The 22,546-nt window shown below is 38.6% G+C and overlaps 1 protein-coding gene across 1 annotated transcript; it reads right to left on the bottom strand.

Moving 5' to 3' along the window:
* Positions 1 to 567: 567 nt before the first annotated feature.
* Positions 568 to 13,515, bottom strand: VIM (vimentin). The gene is made up of 9 exons (XM_015811217.1): positions 12,894 to 13,515; positions 10,764 to 10,824; positions 5,676 to 5,771; positions 5,426 to 5,587; positions 3,384 to 3,509; positions 2,739 to 2,959; positions 2,596 to 2,639; positions 2,007 to 2,089; positions 568 to 1,105 (listed from the first exon to the last, which is right to left on the bottom strand). Exons 1-9 carry the CDS (start codon positions 13,433 to 13,435, stop codon positions 1,067 to 1,069), a joined length of 1,374 nt encoding a protein of 457 aa, XP_015666703.1. The 5' UTR covers positions 13,436 to 13,515; the 3' UTR covers positions 568 to 1,066.
* Between the last annotated feature and the right edge of the window lie 9,031 nt (positions 13,516 to 22,546).

Genomic DNA, 22,546 nt, shown 5'->3' with positions numbered 1-22,546 from the left:
AGAAAACACAAAAATTAAAATTGTTTTACTGCAACTCTTTGTTAGATAACCATGAGAGAGCCACTTTGGTAGAACGATTAAGGCTTCAGGAAAGAAAGCAAGTTCTAGTCCAGTGTTTCTCAACCTTGACAATTTTAAGGCATGTGGACTTCAACTCCCAGAATTCCACAGCCAGCATTGCTGGGTGTGGAATTCTGGGAGTTGAAGTCCACATGCCTTAAAATTGTCAAGGTTGAGAAACACTGTAAATCTAGTCCTATCTTAAACAGAAGCTAGCTGAATAACTTGGGTCAGGCCCTTTTTTCTCAGCCTAGGAAGGAGGCCATAGCAAACCTACTCTGAAAAACCTTGTCAAGAAAACTGCTGGAACATATCTAGGGAGTTGCCAATAATGATGTGAACAAAAAAATATCCTACAAATACATTTCTTCCCATAACCCCTTCAAAATCAGCATATATTTATTGTATAATATTATTTAAACAAAGGTCCATGTTTTCCCCTTACATTGAATCCCATGTTAGATACTTCTGTTGTTCTAGCCAAAATGAAAACAATTAACAAATTAATAATTTGCAAAGTGACTTTATTAAAGCAATAAGAGTTGTGCATACAGTGCTGAAAAAAGTAATTTAACTGAATACAGAAACTTAAACAGTAGTGCACCTTGATAATTATCTTAACTAAACCCTCTTTTTTGTAGCCCCTTAAGAGAGAAATAATTCTCAAGATCTACGACCTATTATTCCTATCATAACCACCCTGTGCTCATGGAAAAATGTATAGAAAGGCACTTGAAAGTATAAGTGTGCAAAATATTTCAAATTTGAAAAGCCCCGTCTCAAGTTAGGATCAGTCTCAACCTTAAAGCAGATCCTTCTGACCTTACACTTACCTTGTGTTTAGATGCTGTTTTGAGCATCCTCAAAAAATCAAAATTAAAGTGGCCTTATTCCAGAGAGGATATTTCACATTTGAAACATTTTGCACACTACTTGAAAGCTGTTTTCATTTAGTGTTGCTGGTAAAGGATCCTTTTGTTTCTGCATCAGATGTGTTGTTCTCTCTTCATTCTAGCTCATCATGATGAGAAGTTTCATTGATTACCTATCAAGATAAATGACATCAGGTATTAGAATTAGTGGACTTGGCTCCTAAACATTCACTCACAACCTTAAAGAGGTTTTTTTTTTTTAACATTTTCTACATTTGAACTGATACCAAGAAAATTCATATGAACTTCTCCATCTGTTCATATGGCAGTGCAGCACCCAAACTCTAATCCAAAAAAGTTCTTCAAAGCACATTGAGATGGGGAGAAGACTAAGAGCCACTGAGTTTATAATAGTCCTTCTGGGTTTGTGGGCCACAATCTTAGAACAGTTGGCAATAGGTGGTGTATTTGCACACCTGACCTCTGGGAGCAAAGTGATGCACAGTTCTATAAGCCTACATTTAGCATTTATCAAATACTGAGAACCTTGCCTGGACTAGACTTTGTAGATGAGCAAAGAAAATGACAGGGAATTTGCACTGGCAAATGGAAGTAGCCAAGCTACGAAAGTGACACTGTGTTTTAATTCTGCTTTCAAAGTCATATGACCAACCCAATCATTAAGCACAAAAGACAGAAAAGTACCAAGCTGTTCTATACTGCCAAAACAGACCTGTCACTTTGATGTGTTCAAACACATTTCGCTAAACTGACCTAGAATTTAGCAGCTTTTTGCACCTTGGACGAGAATAGGTGTCATCTTCACCATTGCCTCAGCATGGTCAAATGACTAAGGTCCATCCTGCAAAGCTGTATAAATGTGTGCCTAGACAAACAGCTCATACAAACATTTCCTACAAATATTTGGTTTTTAATTGGCTTTTATAGGGAAATGTTTTGTATTGTTTTTAATATGCTGTGAGCCGCCCTGAGTCCCATGGGGGAGAAGGGCGGCATATAAGTCTTATTATAAATAAATAAATAAATAAATATAATAAGGTTAAACATACTCACTTGGCCATCTCTAGTCTCAACAGTCTTGATTAGCAGTGTTCTCTTGGAGTGGGTATCAATCGGAATAGACTCAAGATTAGTTTCTGCAGACACAAAGACATATTATTTGATTACAACTTCCAGCATGCAATTGCCAATATATGAGAGTTCAAAAGGTAGCAATGTTGATTTTAGAGATCAGGCCCAGGTAAGACAGAAACCAAACTATCTGGTAAATTAGGGATTTTGCACTTCAGATTCTATCAGCTTCAGCCATTAAGTTCATTCGTTCAGGTCATTGAATAAGCAGTGGTCCAAAATATCTGAAATCTACTAGCTGGCAACCTCTCTATAACTGCCAGACCATTAGTGTTTCAACTATTAATAAGAATCAAGATAGGAAAAAACTAAAGTGGGCTTTCTGACGATTTTTACCATATGCCATTCACTAGAAGGCACTTTAACTTGTTTTTTCAAAAACTCAGGTGAGCATGATTTGGGACACACTAACCTGTGAAATCCAAGCTATTTCTCTTGATCATATGCCAAAATGAGACCTCCAAATGCTAAATGAAAGTTCTGCTTCCTGAGACAGCCAACAGTTACTTACCTCTCAGATTCAGGGAAGCAAAAGTTGGGATTGGCACATTAATTCTATATACAAAAAAAAGGGACAAAATTCAGATCGAGATGAAGCTATGAATGACCACACTATCACCAGCCTGCCCCAAATTCAGACAATGCATGTTATACCTGCTCTCCTCGCCCTCCAGCAGTTTCCTGTAAGTAGCAATTTCAATATCAAGAGCCATCTTTACATTGAGCAGCTCTTGGTACTCGCGGAGATGACGAGCCATTTCTTCTTTCATGTTCTGGATTTCCTCCTGAAGTCTGGCAATGTTGTCTTGGTAGTTGGCAACTTCAGCTGAACAGGCATCTTCCATCTCACGCATCTGGCGTTCCAAAGACTCATTCTGAAAAGATTTTTTTTTTTTAAATGTCCCAATGTATTCAGCCACTGGCAAGATGACCTTTGCTCCTGATTTTAAATTTTAAAAACTCCCTTCACTCATTTTCTTTTCTTTATTGTAAGACAAGTCAACTTTTAAAAATCTATTTCATAAATGCTTCACAATAGTTCAGTTGCTGATTATTTATTTATATTTCACCTTTATTATTTTTACAAATAACTCAAGGAGGCAAATATATCCAACACATCTTCCTCCTCCTATTTTGTCCACAACAACAACCCTATGAAGTAGGTTGGGCTGAGATAGACTAACTGGATTGTCAGGTTGGCCAAACAGTATAGCTGGACTTTCACTTGTAATAAACAAGAAGAGACAAATCCTGAAGATCAACAAAAGTCATCACTTTCTTACAGTATCTTTCACTTACGGTTCCTTTAAGAGCATCCACTTCACAGGTGAGAGACTGGATCTGCCTGCGGTACTCACTGGCTTCTTGTTTAGCCTGGCGCAGGGCATCATTGTTCCTGTTGGCTGCTTCAGACAAATCTGCAAACTAACATCACCATGTCACGTTATGAAACTGTAAATGTGCATGAATTATAAAAACACCCTTTTATCCATTCAGCATTCTATGAAAAGATTGGGTTGCATCAGGACTTCTAGATATCTCTTCACTTACTTTCAAAAATTGAAGATGCTGTTTGCTATCAATATTGCAACAATGAATTTGAGTAACCACCTGCCTCCGAACAGTAACTGAGCTCATATTAATATGCTTTACCATAATTTATACAATTAGTTGGTTGAGTTCAAACATTACTGTATTGTGCTATTTTATGGCATGGTGTGGATTAGTATGTGGATCCAGTTAATTTATTACACATGGTTAAAATAAGTAATTTTAGAATGATATACGAGCCCAACCAGTCTTTTATGCATGATAGAGCTGGCAAATGATATATATAAAATTATCTAAAGTGACACTTGGGAATAATTTATCTTCTCCTATCTGAATGCCTTACCTGAATGACAAATGGTTTTGAATGTTAATCAGCTGGATTGGAATAGTTTATTTCCAGTTTTAAAGAAAAAAAGTACACTATGTACTCATAGATAAGCCAATATTACGTTCAAAAATACATCCCAAAATTGGGTTCAGCTTATCCATGGATCGAGTTATGTATGGTTATCCATGAGTATGTATGGTTAAAAAAAGAATTAAAAGTACCCATGTACTTTATATAGTAAGGCTATCCTCAGATTATTTAACCAAAATATAATTTAAAAATGTGCCACTTGCAGACAGGCCAAACAAAAATATCAATGGTTGACTTATCCATGGGTATGTATAGTATACCAAGCCAGAGCAGCCATGGTACTTATGGGAAAGTATTGTCTTGCTGCTAAGGCATCCAGGATCACCTTTTGAATTGGCATCATATTATTTATCCATTATATCAAATAATTTTTATCGGTCCTGCCTTCATTTCATTTTGGATCCACTAGTTTTTCTGATTACTTCTACTTTTTCAGCACAGCCCTTGGGAGGACATAAAAAGATGAATACAACTCATTTAGCAAAAGCTAATGTAAATATTTAATATTAGTGCTAAATCAGCAGAATCCAGTGATAAATTCATACCTGACTTAACAAGTCACTTCTAGTGGACCAGCTGTACATTATTAACGTTCTTTGAAACTTGCATATTTAAAAAAAACACCATGCTTTAATTAGCTTGCTTTGGAAGATTACAGCCTTAACTCCTGCTCTTTATTTGCAGAGCTTTTGTTTACAAGGCAAAAGTAATCCCTTCAGGATTTCACTAGCTTTTAAACAACAAAACTAAACCCACTCATTGATTCTCTGACATTTCTTAGCAACAGTACAGAAGGAAACCTATTTCTGTCTTGCAGCTTCAGGATAGAAGATACAAGGAATCATTTAGATTAGTGATAGCCAATAAGTTGCATTAAATTATATGAAATATTTCTGGACTAGTTTTCATCCAGCATTGATGAGTGATAAAAAATATTTGAGATCCATGTAGAAAAATCTGGCTATTAATCATGTCAGGGCAAATTTAGGCATTACACTGAATTCAATAGGATCTACTTCTGAGTAGGCAAATAATGAACTAATTTTTAAAGTGCAAAATGCAAGTGTTGCCCAGATTCTTTTTTAGGAGTAGAAAATGCAAGGTCCTGCTTTCTAAATGGCAAGCATGCAAATGTTAGCATTGTAAATTAAAAAATAAGGAAGATTTTAAATGTACTCAGGTCACTTTTAATGTCATAGTTCTTTCTGAAATGTTACTAAGTCTAATGTAGGTCTAAACTGAAATGTAGGTTTAGAATACACATTAAATGGCTTGTATGTTCAGTCAACAAGACAGAAGTTCAAACTTTAAGCTCATCGATTACAGAATTTCTTTTTTTCTTTTAAAATGTTGCTGAAAACCTGTTGCTTACTTTGGACTTGTACCACTCCTCAGCTTCCTGAAGGTTCTTTGTAGCAACAGATTCGTACTGCTGACGTACATCACGGAGGGCAGCCGTGAGATCCGGCTTGACAACATCCATGTCAATCTGAATGTGCTGATCCTGGATTTGGGCTTGCAGCTCACGGATTTCCTTCAGGGATGAACAAATACTGGTTAAGCAGTGAACATTTACCAATATTCTTCTTTGCCCATATACCTTAAAATTCAAAACCATGTACCTCCTCATGAAGTTTCTTCAAGAAAATTATTTCTTCTTGCAGGGTTTCAACTTTGCGTTCCAGATCCAGACGGGCCAAGGAGGCATTGTCAACATCCTGAAGTAAGAAAGAATAAAACTAATTCACCAACCACCTGGGAACACCCTGGAAATGCAAAATAATAATGCCTACAGTAAACTATGTGGTCATCTCTTTTCATGCTTGCAGCAATTACTGTCTAAAGAGAAAGTAAATTCCATTTTCTTCCAGCATATTAAACAAATAGGAGGGAAAGAGCTGACATTTTTTCCAGAAAAAAAAATATTGAAAATTTGCAAGGAAGAGAAAGGATATTTCAGTGTCATATTCTTCCTGTAATTCCGTGTGCTTAACATAAATTGTTCTGTAACATTCAAACAAGGCTAAAATTAAAACTATAATTATTGTGTTTCAGGTTTGCGGAAGTTGGATAATAATACCATTCAGCATCTTCACTTTCTTTTATTATGGGACAGAATGAGTGTATAAAACTGTCAGGTCTTAAAAAAAATCACTATTAGTGAATCCAAACCCAAGCTTTCATTTTATACACTGTACAGGTAATCTTTGTTTAGGAACTACAACTGGGACCAGCAACTTAAGCTGGTCACTAAGTAAATCAGTAAGTGAGATCTCAACTGTGCTTATGATCTTACTTCAGTTTTCCTTTGCTTTAAGGCCTACACTAGGCATTTTCCCCTCTTTTCTACAGGGGGAAAAAACATAGTATATTACAGTCATGATTATAGGATGCTGCAACTGGTTGTAAATATGAACCGGTGGCCAAGCACCCAAAATATATAAAAGAGGACTACATGTAATTAAAGCATAAAAGAAAACACAAAAAGAAAGATCATGCAACAGTTTGGACATTCTTCAGTGAAGTCAGTTTAAAAGCAGAGTATAATAAAATACTGTTGCTCACCAGTGAAACAAACATAACATTGCTCCAGCCTCCCTTGGCAGAGAGTTCCAAAGACTGAAAGAAGTTACTGAGTAGACTCTTTCCTGCAAACTATCTCAACAGACACAGTGTTGTTGCAGGATGAGAACAGAGAAAACTGCTCTAAGGGTTATAAAAACTTAGCAGATTTCCATTCAGGGTAGCAAAGAGGTTGCATCTGCAAGCAATGTTTTTATTAAATATGTCAGTTTTCAGGCAAACAGAAAAACATCCAAAATGGGAGGGGGAGGAAATGCTACAACCAAAGTTGAAGCCCGGTGTAACTGGCAGTGTATGGAAAAATTAGAATTTGTATCAGTAACTTTGCTCTCCTATAGTCTTTGCAGAACTATCAGACCCTTTCACAAAGCAGATAAACTAAGCAAACAGAAACCCAAGCTTGGGCTGGACAAATATAAGACAGAAGTATGACTTCACATTTTTTTTTCAAAGTCCATTTTCCAGCCCAGTGCTCACTGAAGACATTTAATCATATCCATATGACTTTCCAGCAGATTGAAAGTCATCTGGATATGGTTAAATGTATTCAATCCTTCTTGGTGCCCCCACTGTTTTCCAGTAATTAGTAAGTCAAAGAAAGCAAACAGCAGGCAGCCCAAGACTGCGTAGCTAATATTTCACTACAAAAGTCTGAATTATGATGGAACTGATTTCCATTTTAAAAAAGACCATGCACCAGTAAAACAAATATATTAAGCCCAGAATATGTTTAATGCAATGTTCCACTAGCCCTCTCTAAGACTTCCTTGTCTTATTTTGCTCCTTTAGCTCTGAAAGCAGGTGAACCATTGCTGTTTATACCCAGTTAAGGAAGTATCTGCAATGCTGCCATATTGAAAATTATTTTGCAAGCTGACATGATTACTACAAGTAGGTCAGTGTTGATGACTTTAAGATGTCAAGGTCCAAAATTCCCCAGCCAGCAATTTAAAAGACTAAGGCTAAGAACCATTGCATCAGGCTTATGATACAAAGAAGAATATCTCTACTACAAAGCAGGACATGTAACAGAGTAAAGTATATTTTAATCAGTGTAACATTATGGGGAAAAGCATGAGCCAACCAGCAATTGGAAACAGGCATGCACAAAACAATAGATTACAACCCAGATGAAAAAAGACATTACCCAAGTTTACAGATAATATTAATTCAGAGGCTAGTAATTTTTTCTGGCACCAAGAATAGTCATAAAATTGTGGGGTTCTAAGTTCAGAAAATTAACAGGACAGATTTCTCCTGATTTCAGTTGAAATAGCCCAAGTTTTTAGGAAAGATATCAAAATCCCACAATGTTTTGTAATCTTGCAATATTTTAGAAATTTGTTTTTAAGTATGTTTTCTCAGCCATCTTATTTTTTATTTGGGGTTTTGCAATCTTGGTGCCCACAGGAATCACATTAATGGTATTTTAACCAAGTCAAAGTTTATTGATATATTGCCTGGTTCAAAATCACACATTAGTGTAGATGGGAATTTGTGGAGCTGCAATCAAAAGTGCTACACTAGAAAAACTCAAGTTTTCTTCAAGTTTTAAAGTTGTAGAGATGCAACATTCCAAGGGACACTTACCATATTTCAAATGGCATTCAAAAGCATTTACGTACTCTGAAATATGTAATACATAAATTTAAAACTTTTCCTCAAGCTTCGTAACATTGAGCTCTTCTTTCCCAATGTTTCAACTGAAGTGCTCCTTAAGTCTGGTGGATAATATTGCCTGGAGTCTGGTGGATAATATCTGATAAACCATGGATTCTCAGACTGTGGCTCTGCATACTCACCAACACATCCAAAGGGAAATCAAAATTTCTGAATTGCTTGAAACATAGACTGAGTCCAGAAAGAAAAGGATATCTCAATGTATATGATGGCTGGTGAGAAAACTAGCTCATATTGCCACTTACTTACATTGTCACTTACAAGATGAAATAGTATTACAGTTGAGCTTATGGGATGGCTGGTGAGAAAACTAGCTTATATTGCCACTTACAAGATGAAATAGAGGTACAGTTGAGCTTATGGGATGGAAAAGGAAGAAATCATTTTTTTCCCCAGGATGAGAAAATGAGCCCTGACACCTAAAATCCGAGCAAACCACTTGGGGAGTTTGCACTGTTATCTGAATCCAGTCAAGGCAGGACTCTGGTGCTTCCAATGGGAAAGGCTGAGAGGCACACGGGGACTGCCTAATTCAAAATCTTAGGAGGGAGAGAAGGAACTCTTTTGATACATGTGGTGTATACTAATAGGGAGGAGGAGGCCTGGGCTGGGATAGCTCCTTGGAACCAGGAAGAAAATACAGGGTGAAGCTCATCTTTTTGGTAGCCATTGGTAAAAAAAAAAAAGGCACCTTTGCGGGGCTGTTCCTGTTGCCATGCATACCACCAATGTGTGTGGGGGGGGGATTTTGTTTTTTGTTTTGCAAAAACAAGAGTGTTATTTTACTGGGAATCACAGAATTTGAGAACCTCTCTGTTAAGCCATTGTGTCCAATTAGTATGCAGTATGAATTCAGTCACTGTGGTTTCAGTCACAATGTAAAAGTGTTGTTGACACCTATGGACCTTGGCACCATCAACTCCTGGCATATATAACTGAAGTCTTTTCCATCAACTGATTACCTAGCTTAAAAATGGAGAGGGGGACATTAGAACAGCCCAACACTTATCCATCATTGCTAGTGAAATAAACCAAAACACACAACCTACTAAATTTAAAAAAAAAACACCTTTATATTCCAGTTGCTTTGAATTCTTTAGGACAGGAAAATATCCTGGAGGTTGGCAGTTGAAAGTCAGGGATTCCAGTAATACTTGTTTTTTTTATTTAAACTAAACAGCCGGTTGTACAAAGAAATATGCTAATTGATGGATAAAGATATGTAAATTAACATTCAGATTCAGCACTTTTTTTCAGTCTTTGAAGAAAGTTTATTTTGAATGAAAAACAGCTCTGGTGCCTCCCCTCCTGCCCCCCTTTTGTGGTAAGGGAAATAATATGTGAAGATCAAACCCTTCACAAACTTCTAAAAAAATATATCCTGGTTTTAAGCTAATAGTCAGGCCAGCAGTTAAAAAAAACCTTGTTCAGTGCCTGCTCATAAATTGTAACAGATAAAGTGACCAATACTTTAATTTGTGAGTTCTTAAAATGTGCTTGCATCATGACACATTCAGTAAGAATGCAGCCTTTGGTTAGAAGCACCCCAGAATACAAAAGCTTCTGTTATTTCAGTCTCCGGCCACAAGGCAGGCTCCACATTCCAGACTGAATCCCATAGAAACTATTAATACCTTTCAGTAGAGAGAACAGATGTTCCCCCTTTCACCCTACCAAACTGGGGGAGGGGGGGAGGATTCCATAGACCCTCATGTAGAGCAGGCAAAACTTTGTCAGAATTTTTAAGAATCTTGGTTCTAAAAAACATCTGAGCAAACAATTATGAAGCATTAATGTGTTCACAAATTAATCTAAGCATAGGTCAGAAAGAGAAAAAGTAATGCTTAAATAAATAATCTTGAAATCTTTTCGCAGAAGATTACTAAAATAATCTAAGATTTAAGTTGGACCCAGACTTTTTCAAAGCCATGGCTTGCCCCACTGATTTTAGTAGGTCTTCTCTGGATCCACTCTAATACTGTAAAAAAAAATATCTTTCTTCCAGATAGACAGCATCTTAAAAACTTTTTCTGTGAACACAAAAGTGTATATTTATGGCACATAAATCAATATGTGGTATACAGATAATTCCCCACTCTGTACGCTATGTCTAGAATTTGGGATAGTAACACTGAATCTAAATCTTTGGAGAGCAGAAACCTTAAGGGCCATTGTCCCCTCCCTTGCAATCTTCACATTTGTTTGGCTGATGTATACCAGAGAATTTCTGGATTAGAAGCTAGGTTTTTCAATGGATCAACCAAAATTCTAATAAAATTATTAGTGTATCAATATTTGCTGCACACTCAAAATGTAAATTTATTAGAAACAGCAGAAATGCCCTTTAGGCATTTGTAAGTTTCAATCTAAGAAATTACTTGCCTACCGCTTTTCAACCACTAGGTGGCTTCAACCTTACTTTTCTAAGGAAAGCTCCTAATACTAACCTGCCTGAAAGACTGTAGGGTGTTCTCAGCATCTTCTCTCTGAAGTATCTCATCCTGCAGTCTGAAAAAATAATTCAAAGATGTTCAAAACATCAATCACAAAAAAACGAGATGTCACAGGCAGCCATACCTAAGAAAGAAAAGAAGGGCGGAGGCAAGAACAAAGCTTCCCAAAAAAATTATCTTTGTCATGGATGATTCTTTTTCATTGTGGTTTGACCAACTCTGGAGTGAAACCGCTTGAAAGGCATTATTTAATCCGCCAATATCCCAGTCACAAGCTGATGGTTCCCTCTCCTCCCCCTCCCAACCAGCACCATCAAAGTTGCATTTTTTTCACCAACCTAGCATTCTAGTCTATATCTTTTAATGAAGCCAAGACTTGGTTGTCCAGTACCAACTGGAGTTTCAACAGGCAGAGAACAAAATTATGATTCAGTTCAAGTTTATCTGAATTCTGCAGGGCTTACTCTTAAGCAGGCATCAACTGCAAGTGATATAAATTTATTAAACAAATCCTATTGAGCTGAATAGGATTTATACTAAACCCCACTAGTGCAAGGCTTAGTAAACCAAATTCATTTAACTCAAAGAGAAAGGAGCAATTTAACTCATTTCTATCAAGAATTGGAAACTTACATAAACTTTGTTTGCCAATGCTTTTTCATCTACTACAGTCAAATTATATCATAGTTTTCCTCAACTTTCTACTCTCCAATATGTTGGGCTGGGGGAAAATTAAGGAAGGAAATTTAAAAACAAAGAGTAAGAAAAAAATATAATTACTGCTCAAAAAATTGGAGAAAAAATAAATAAATCCCACATCCAGCCACACACATAATGTAACCCCACCCATTGACAGTTTCATCTCTTCAGTATAAAGGAGCTGAGACCAAAATGTTGCCTATCCATGCTACAAAGCATCAAAGTAAAGGGGGGGGGGAGAAAGCCCATATCATTTGTTTCTGTGCTACAGACCGTGGGAAGTTGACCGCCTAGTGCATTCTTCTGGAAAAGAATTTTATTGTGCTTCCAGTTCTTTTTTTTAAAAAAAAAAATCTCCACGAGCTTCATTCTGGAAATGTCTTTCAACTTTTCATGCAGTTTATCGTATTTATGATGATTTCCATCAGATTAGTGAGAATATAAAGTAGCAATTCTTAAGTATTCACAAGCATTTGAATATAAAAAAAGTTTTCACAAACTTTTAAAACTAAAATTTTTGAATTAGCTATTTAACTAGAGCTAACACACCAATTTTATTTCTAAGGAAAAACTGAAAGCATCTTATGCTTAACTACAGCTGCAACTTTTTGAAAAGTAAGATACCCATTTACTATTTCATTTGCACAGCTCTAGGGACAGCTGTACGTTTGCATTTTTATCAAAAAGAGCCTATATATATATATATATATATAGGATACATACTTACTTCACAATCCAGGATAGAAATGCCTGTTAAACTGGTGTTTGCCTCTGCAATCAAGTTTATATATTAAAAAGGAATATACAATGCCCAGTAAACTGGCAGACAGCGAGAAAAAGCCACTGGGACTTTTCCCCTTGTTCTCCATTACTTGCAGTCCCGTTGCTACCACCAGGGACACACCCATTATCTACTAGGGAGAGATGTTCTCTGGCAAATAAGCAGCTATATTAACCAATAGTTTTATTCTAACGGAAAGAAAGTATGCAGATAGTTCGTTCTTGGGAACAGAAGATCCAACCCCTCTGGTAAAACTTAGTCCACTCTGGAGATTGGATTCACACACAAAGGGCTTTAATATCCTACCTCACAAACATGGCTCACAACCCATGATTCTTTGGAGATTATGTGATTTTTTAATCCCACTTTTATTATTTTATAAGTAATTCAAGGCGGGGATCATACGTACAACTCTTTCTTCTCCCCCCCCCCTTTCTCCCCATCACAACCCTGTGAGGTGGGTTGGGGTGAAAGAGTCGCCCAGACGGCTTTTATGCCTGAGGAGAGACTTAGAACTCCAGTCTCCTGGTTTCTCGGCCAGCACCCTAGCCGCTACACCAATTGGCTTATTCCGCGACTCAGCCAAACGGGGTCTGCCGAGCTAGGCTGCTCCAGGACCCGACCCGCTCCCCCCGGCCACTTACTTCTCGCGCAGACGCAGGATGTCCTCGGCCAGGTTGTCGCGCTCCACTTCCACGCGCGCCTTCTCGTTGGTGAGCTGGTCCACCTGCCGGCGCAGCTCGCGCATCTCCTCCTCGTAGATGTCGCCCAGGCGGGAGGTGCCTTTGCCCTTGAGCTGCTCGAGCTCGGCCATCAGGATCTTGTTCTGCTGCTCGAGGAAGCGCACCTTGTCGATGTAGTTGGCGAAGCGGTCGTTGAGCTCCTGCAGCTCGGCCTTCTCGTTGGTGCGGTTCGCCTTGAACTCGGTGTTAATAGCGTCGGCCAGGGAGAAGTCGACCATGGCATCGCCGCCGATGCGCATCGGCGGAAGGCTGCTTCGAACCCTCACGGCTTTGGAGGCATAGAGGCCGCCGGGAGAGGAGGAGACCATGCGGACGGAGCTCGGTCGGATGGAACTGCCCAGCGAGTAGCGGGTAGTAGAAGTAACAGAGCGGGTGCTGCTGGGCCGCCCGCCGCCGAACATGCGGCGATAGGAGGAAGAAGAGGAGGAGGTCCGGGTGCTCATGGTTAGAATCCGAGGCGCTTCTCAATCCCGAAGTAGCGTCGTCGTCGTCGAAGCCTTGCTTTGGAGCGAGCAGCGGTGGTGGAAAGAAATCGCTCCTCCCGCGCGCGCCTCTTATACCCAGCCGAGCCCCACCCTCCGGAGCGTTGCCGTAATTATCAGAGAACTGCGCTGCGTTTCTTCGAGACGCTGATGTACAAGCAGATGACCGTCGTCTAGCCTATCGGGCAAATCCACCACTCGCGAATAGCGTGCGCAAAAACTCGACACTTTGATACCTAAGAGTAAAGAGGCAATTTTGCTCTCCAAAAAGGCTCTCCGACAAAACTATTGTTGCTTTGTTTAATTTCTTTATTCAAAACTCAGAATTAACTAGATTCACCAAACATTTTAAACCAAAAAAAGGTAACCCAAGTATTTTATTGAACAAATCAACTTCGTTTTAGGGTCATTAAATACGTCCGCGCTTTCCTCTTAATTACCCTTTCTTTGTGCATTTATAACTTTTTATACCTCAGATCGATTCTCTATCTCCCTGCTGACATGGGTGGAGAACCTCAGAAGCTAATTTAATAAGCCTAACCCTCCCCCACGTCCCCCAAAACTCAACTGTGTGATTGCACAAACTTAGGGCGGTTTCCCAGCCGAGAACTCTCGGCAGCAGGGCGGCGAAGTGGTGTCCAGCAGAAAAGAGATGGCGGACAAGTAGCGCTCCTTTAGAGCGGTCCAAGTTGTTGCTACGAAAATGGAAAGAGGCCATCGCGGAAGAAAGGGGGGCGAGAAAACTGGGGCGGGGGACTCGCAGAGAGAAAGAGATGGAAAAATGGGAGGAAGTGAGTTGGAAGCTCGGGGCAGGAATGGAAAAGCGAGGGATCCAAAAGATTGCTAGGCTTCCCGACGAAGGACGAAGAATGGATTGCCAGCCCCTTGCTTTCCTTCGTAAGCAAGAATTCCTCCCTTGTTGACCGCTTCTAGGCCGAGGACGGTTTTATCAGTCATTTCCATGTGGCAACTTTTGCAGTCTTATCTGTTTCATGGGGTGCTTTTCTAATAGTGCTGCTGGTTTTCGCACATACTGCCTAAAGGGAAACATGTGGTACTTAGATCAGGACATGCTAAACCAGGGTTTGTTCCAGTCATGGTTAGTTATTAAATAAGCTGCAATGCCTGCCAAAATCAAGTAAACTGGTATGCCAGATTGGTGGGTGAAGCCACTTAGAGTTTGTAATATCTAACAAAATATAGCAGATCAGCCTTAAAGTTAGTACAAAGTCTGCAAACCTATCCGGAAGCAACAGTTGTATCTATGCACAAGATTTTATCCCATGGAAGAAATGAACATTTTTCTAAATATTTAAGGGAAAGGAAAAAATAAACTTAAATTACACCAAGAAAACTTAAAAGTGAGTCAGATCACTTTCACACAGACTCCTTGGGCTACTTTTTGAACCTTGTTACTTTCCACAGAGCCAGTAGTTCTCTACTTTCTAGTCTGATTATCTTTTTACAATACTCCAGCCCTGCAATCTGTGAGGAATTCATTTCCTATAGAGGGCAATGTTTGCCTCACTCCGCCAGGATCTGACCTTCATCCCTGGAGTTTGCAGATTTTGCTTAAGGTAGACCTTTTTCTATTCAGATGGAGTAGAAATATGCAAACGTAGTTAGAAGTGCTGAGAGAAAAATCATCTGATTTGCAAAAATGTTGCTATTATTTCACAAGATGAAAATAATTTCAAATACAAAAAAACAGCCTTGCAGATAGCTACTTCAGATAGCAATTGTTCAGATTTCTGTTATGGATAAATGAAAGCATATCACATATACTAAAAATGTGAATTGTGGATTGTAGCACTAATCTATTTGGAGGAATTTATTAAGGGGCTTGGGTGGGGTAGGGTGAAGGATGATTGTAAATAATTATCAGAATCCCCCAGTCCATATATCTTAAAATTGCCAAGGTTGAGAAATACTGGTCTAAATACTGTATTTTGAATTCATAAGGTTCTTGCAAAATAATATCTAGCTCAAGATTAGGTGCTTGCATACACTGCAAATAACTTGTCTGGTCACTTGCAATTGTCTTGTCAAATTTAATCTGAATTTACTGTTATCACACCACTGAGGAAGAGAAATTTTTGAAAAGCGAAAGGAAGTACAACAGAAAAAAAACCACATTAAAATGTCAATATGAACTAAAATGGTTTTTAAAAATACTGACAGGAAAGTTGCTTCTGCTGAAGTTGATTTTGATCTGGAAGCAACAATGATGTTAAAGATTATTTAATGTTTCATGTCCTCAACTTGTAAATAACACTTTTGATGAATTCTAATCCCTGGTGAATGTGGATCCAATTGCAATGGGACTAAAGATATTGTGTCATAAACCCCATTGTTTTTAACTAGAATAAAATTAACTTTGTTTTACTTAAGTAAACTGGGCAGTGTATAAATTTAATAAATAATCAAAAGTATATATTACCGGGTTTCCCCAAAATAAGACCTATCCCAAAGATAAGCCCTAGCTTGATTTTTTACACATGCACCTAATATAAGCCCTGCCCTCAAAATAAACCCTAGTTACGGGGCGAGGTGCATGCGTAAAAGCAAGCTAGGGTGGGGGCGGGGGAGAGCTACCCCACATGCCTCCCACCCAGTTACCTTAGGACTGCTGCAGCCAGGCCTCCCATATCCTGATACCTGTCGCACCGCTGCCCGAGTTCTTTTGCATCTGCTTGCAGCTGACACCACATGGCATATTGCACTGGTGCCACAGCTCGCAGGAGGCCACATGGCTCATTGCGCCAATCGTGCCAGTGCTGCCGCTCACGGCAGGAAGCGATGGGGCTCGTGCCAATCGCGCCAGTTGTGCTCGCCACAGCACAACACACCATGTGGCCTGCTGCAAGCAGCGGCATGGCACAAGTGACACAATGAGCCACGCGGCCTCCTGCAAGCGGTGGCACCAGAGCAAGAAGCACTACAAGCCATGCGGCCTTCTGTGAGTGGGGGCACCAGGGTGAGTGTTGCAACAAGCCCTGCAGCCTCCTGTTGCTAGCAGCAGCACTGGCACGATCAGTGCAACAAGCCACATGGCCTGCCGCAAACGACGGCACCGGCCCAAGCAGTACGACGAGCCATGTGGCAGCACCGGTGCAATGTGCTATGTGGCATGTGGCCGCAAGTGGCTGCCGAAGAAGTGGGGCAGTGGCGCAACAGGTGTCTGGGTGTGGGGACCTGGCTATAGCAGTCCTAAGGTAAGCAGGTAAGACATCCCCTCAAAATAAGACCTGGTGCCTCATTTGGAGGCAAAAAAAATTATAAGACTAGGTATTATTTTCAGGAAAACACGGTATGTATGTTTGTGTGTGTTTGTGTGTACACACACATATATACACATATACATATATGTACATATACATACACAGAAGCAAATTCAGTTTAATTCAAATAATATTGTTGAAATTATATTGCATCTTTATTTGGGATCCAACCCAAGGTTGTAATATACCCAATTTTTACCAAGGAAATTGGGTTGAATTTTGCATAGGTTTAGAATATCCTAAATTGTCCTAGTCTTTCCAATAGACCTACATTTGTCCCAAATAAAGATGGTCTCCATATTTACATGTACAGTATGGCACAGAAAAAATTGTGTCCATGTCTTCACTGGTGATTTATATTACCTTACAGCATGATTCAATCATCACTGTAGCAATATACTAGTTTTTATGTTGCTGCAACAAAGTTTTTAAGTTACTAGAACTAGTGGGGGATGTTAGAATAAGATATAAATAAATGTTTCTCAACCTCAGCAAGTTTAAGATGGGAGGACTCCAACTTCCAGAATTCCCCAGTCAGCCTATTGGCTGGGGAATTCTGGGAGCTTAAGTCCACCCATCTTAAACTTGCTGAAGTTGAGAAACACTGCTATAAATCACTGCTAAGGAAACTGCCTGTATTTGTTTTAGCTATGCCAACAGGAAAGTATTATTTAGGGGAAACTGCAGTTTCATTTCTCTGAGCTCAGGGAAAGAGCATGATTTCTGTTTTGTGAAGAATCCTTTCCCACCCTACACACACACACACACACACACTGCTTTTTCAGTTTGAAGATTATATTATAATTAACTGCATCAAAAGAATTCTGTTACCTCCTTATTACTAATTTACTTTTAAGTTATAATTTGCATTGTTTGTGCTGTGTAATTACAACAAAAGTGGCCAATCAGATGGTAAGCTGTTGGTAGCTTTATAATGTAGAAGCCACAGTGATATCGTGGAAACATCACACAGATGATATGAAAAAATAATTTTTCATGATACACATGTCTTCATTTATGCTTCACTGATGCTCTGGCTATAGTCCAATTTGTTTTCCTTATCAATGGAATTTAAGCCATTAAGTTTGCGCTATAATTCTTTGGGAGATTTCCTTAAAACCTGATAAAAACACTTTGTTAAAATCTTTAAATAAACAAAAAGGGAAAGTTGCTAGAAAACTTCATTAACAGGTCTTTGAATTGCAGATTCAAAGCTTATGATGCAATTCATTTGGGATTATTTTTCATTTTTATATTGCGCTGTGACAAAATTAACTCATACACTATGCAAACTGCTTACAATTTACCCAATAGAGCAGCTCTTCCATTTTGCTATCCCTACATTTCCTGAGTATAATCAATTTTCAGAATTCCCAATCAAAATCGCCACCAGCCTTCTGGTTGGCAATCCATGGAGCTGTAATGCCAGTGAATATTAATTAACCCTTATCCATAGGACAGAGAGGAAGCCAACAAGTCAAACAGGAACCAATCTAAGTAAATTGAGTTTGCTACCTAATAAATCAAGTGTTTGCTTTCTAATAAATCAAGTCTGCTTTTGCTAATCAGCTTCTTATGTTTCTATGAATCTTCAAGTTGAACCACTCTGGGCTGTATTAATTATCAAGATGTTAACACTAACAAATAAGAAAGCAACTTGTACATTTTGTGGGAGGAGAAACAGGAAGTGAGAAACAGGAAGTGTTAAAAAAGTCAGGTATATGATAGCATGTTTTCCAACTAATATATTATATTAAAAGGCATAAACTTTTGTGAGCTGCAGCACATTTCATCAGATGCATATAGTAGCTATACCCTTATAAGATTCATACTGAAGGGGGGGGAGAGTGTGGAAGGGAAGAGGTCATTTCATGCTTATCTGTAATTTAAAAGCTATACTAAGCTGGGGGTGTTCGACATTTGTGCGCTATAGTTATTAACTTATTTCTGCTTTCTAATTCTGTCTTTCATCTCTGACCCAATTTCCATAAAAAAACATGGCTCCCAGCTGCCACCACAGCCACGCTTCTCTCTCCTTTGTGCATGGGGGACTGGGAGAAAAATGCTTCCAGCTGGCATTGGGGGATCCTTGTTCCTCACCAGCCCTTTGCCTCCTTTTTTGCTTTATGTGCTGTGCAGTGCTTAGCACAGAGTCAAGAGTTTTCTGATGCCTATACAATGGGAAGTTGCTATCCTGACCAGAGAGCCTTTTATCAGTTAAAGAGCTCCTTATGTATTTTGGAGCCAGCAAAATTCTAGAGCAGCATTGTCTTTGCCTATCTTTTCTCTATGGCCTCTTTCCTGGCTTTTTGAGGATAGTTTTTGAAGGAAAACTATCTTTGCCCACCTTTGACTTTCCCACTTTCACTAGCTGGTGTGATCACAGCAACATCACTATATTTTATGGAGGACGGGCAGCCGAATCCATGGCATTAATTATCAAAATTGTTAAGAGGATAATTGATTTATAGTGGAAGAATAGAGGCTCTCTGCCCTTCCACTCTGTACATCAGATGCTGGGCTTGCAGGAGATTAAAGAGTATTTATGTAAAAGTCTTAAACCATTTTCCCAGGTTCAAGCAAGTTTTGGAAGGCTATAATAGAATTCTTTCTACCACATAGATAGAGGAACATTCACAACAATGCAAATATATTTTTTGTTTCAGGATCCAATAGTAGCTCAAATTGCTGCCTGGTAACTTGCATAATTCTCACCAGTAAAAAACATTTCTGAGTTTGAAGGTCAAAGCCAATGTGGTAAACTCTCTCTATGCTGCTGGCCTTAAATCGTCTGATGGTTTTAATTTGTTTCATTCTTACAGTTTCAAGAAACCTCTGTATTTTATTTTCATTTCATTCATTTCTTGGTAGTTAAGACTAGTAACCAAGGAATGTATACAGTCAATAATACTGTATCTGCATACTGGTTTTTTTTTGGCTGTTACCATGTAAATGCACCAAACATTCGCAGACAAAAATGAGAAATGCACTGGAGATTTCAAGGGAAATGACTCTAGAGGTGACTTAGACCTGAACTTTTTTTTTCTTTTTCTGTTTTGCTTAATGCAAGTCTTCTAGTATAATGTTAGTATTTGAAAGGGTGAAGTGATTCATACCATTCAAATCATTCTATGCTCATCTTATGAGTAAATCCGTTTCCACATTTTAAGGGTGTTTTAGAATTCCCCCAGGTCTTGTGACTTTGCCTTTTTTTATGATCATTAAAATGTACAGAAATTATTTCATCCATTTTGAATATATTTTGATAGTCCAGCTGCAGCTGTCATTTTGATCACAGCTTGCAGACACTCTTAATCTACAAAGCCCAATCTCACTTCCATTGATGCTTTCCTGCTTGCCCACCCTAAGTGATAACAGTTTTTCAGCAAACAATGAAAGATGATTTTGTCTGTTCCCAAAAAATAGCTGTATCTGGATTTATACTGAATCCCATCTCATGAAATCTCACAGATCAATTTCAGGGAACCTTTATTCTGCTTACACTGGGAGTTTAATTGTTCTGTTTACCAGTGAGATCTGTACATGGACATCAATTATGCTCCGACTAATTTCCCCAGGCATTAACCAGATTCCCTTTCTGATCTGCCTTAAAGAGCAAGGTGCACACAACATGCAAACATAATGTTTGCTTGGATGTGGCCTGAAACGTTCTGCATATATCCAAGTAATATGGCTTATGAACCCTATGTTGTGTAAACATTGCTAGTTGTCATGCACTGTATTAATAAATCATCTTTAAACAAATCATAGTTCAGCACAATGCAAAATCAGAAGCTGTTTTAATTTTAAAATAATGTGGCATATAGGAAAGCATTGAACCACCCTCTCGCATAATTTTTATTGCTAAAAATGTCTTTAGGCCCCACACAGAATTCAAAACCTTATTAGAAAGTTAAAAAAAATGATGGGTGGTTTCAATCTATTAGTAATTTTGTAAATGAGCCCACTAATTTAAAAAAGGCAAAAATAAGCAGCAATATACTGTGTGATAAACTGTAGTTTATTCAATAAACTGGATAACCAAATCACAATGTGGTGTAATGATATTATCCTCAGTTTAATTAGACTTTAAAGAACAAATGGGTTCAGAAGGTCCTATTCTAAATCCTTTTTTTCCAAGATCATAATAATTCAATTCTAATAGAGATGAGAACCTCGAGGGGGAGGGGTTCCCACATCTAATACTTGGGAAAGGAGAAGAACCTAATATATCTCAACATTAGTAACTTTAAAATGCATGAGCTTCAACTCCCAGAATTCCCTAGCCAACACTAGGAGTGTAGTTTTGTTCCCTTGATCTGAGAAGATATTTAGGTTGTTTTCATTGTATCCAGCCTATTTTAGGGCTTGCATTACTCTATAGTTTTCATGTGTTTTTTGTTGTCACCAATGTATCACCAATTTTTCATAATAATGTGGGGGGGAGTCCAGAGTTTCTCAAAACATAATTGGAGTCATGTCTGATCTTGGAGCATCTGCTTTATGAAAAACCTGAACTAACATGCATCAACCTATTTGTCAGTGTACTAATTTCCCAATGACTGCAGTGCAACATTTGCTGATACACCCCATGCCCCTGTACATCAGGTTCATCAAGGACTTGTGTGAATGGGGATATTTGTTCAGAGTCACTGAATCAATATTATGAAATGCTGAACTATGAGCTAACTTAGGATGTTTTATCACAAACATGTCAAACTTGTGATGTCACGCAACGTATCAGGACGGTTTTGCCATTGCCGGCAATGGGGTGGGCGCGGCTTCCACGTGACACGTCCGGCCTGCGGGCCGGCAGTTTGACACCCCTGTTTTATCAGAACAGCAGCCTATTTTCAGTTTGATCTACCTGAAAAAACTGTTAATGATAGTTTAACAAGTTAATTATATACAGTAAATGTTGTTATACAGTATGACAAATATAGCTCTTGAGATGTTGTTGAATTTGGCAGCTGGATTCAGACAATCTGGAGGATGGCAGTTTATCCATCCCTGCCTTCAAAAGCTAAACACAAAGTGACAGTGGCTATTCAGGAACCACTTTGAACTAGATGAAGAGAGAGGATGAGTCAAGAGAATATGTTGACAGACAATGGGCAGATTTACACTTCAGGCTAATCTGTAAGGTGGTTAGTTTGTTTTAGGCTTAATATATTACGTGAATCCAGCTTCTGCTATTTATGTAACCTGCTTATGGCTTAGCCTACTCACTATGGTTTACTCAACAAGCTGTGGTTAAAATAAGCAACTAAATTGTGTAAACTCAGCAAGATTGTACATTGCTACTACTGTGCGTCTCAATATGAACTAGCTGTTTTAAAGGCCAGATCTGTGGTACTTGGGTTTCTATGGTGACAACACCCAGATTATTTGCATCATCCTATATATAGGTTCACAATAAATTATTCCAGGCTTGTAGAAGAATGGTTCCCTTATAAAAAATATAGCTGATGGAACTTTCCTATTGTTTTTAGAGATGGGAAAATGTAACTGTCAGTATCTGAGAATTACTCAAGGCCAGGCTAGATGCATGAAACATTTATACAATGTCAGGTTGTGGTTGGGTTTAAATGAAGTGTTATGACATGAAATATAAGTTCAGGAAGCTTGAAGTCATGAGTTTAAAAAAAAGGAGGACCTTCACCTCTTTCCTCAATTTTCCTTGCTCAAAACAAGTGTCCGAGCTGAGCTGGCTTTGCGCAGGTGAAATATATACCTCTGGGGAGAGGAAACAGCTGTTGACGGAACCTAACTGAAAACTGTCATTTTTAAT

This window comes from Protobothrops mucrosquamatus, unplaced genomic scaffold (genome assembly GCF_001527695.2).
Source record: "Protobothrops mucrosquamatus isolate PMUCROS unplaced genomic scaffold, P.Mucros_1.0 scaffold33, whole genome shotgun sequence".
Lineage (NCBI taxonomy): Eukaryota > Metazoa > Chordata > Lepidosauria > Squamata > Viperidae > Protobothrops > Protobothrops mucrosquamatus.
Note: the sequence above shows the minus strand (reverse complement) of the source record. Positions and strands in the feature narration are given on the sequence as shown.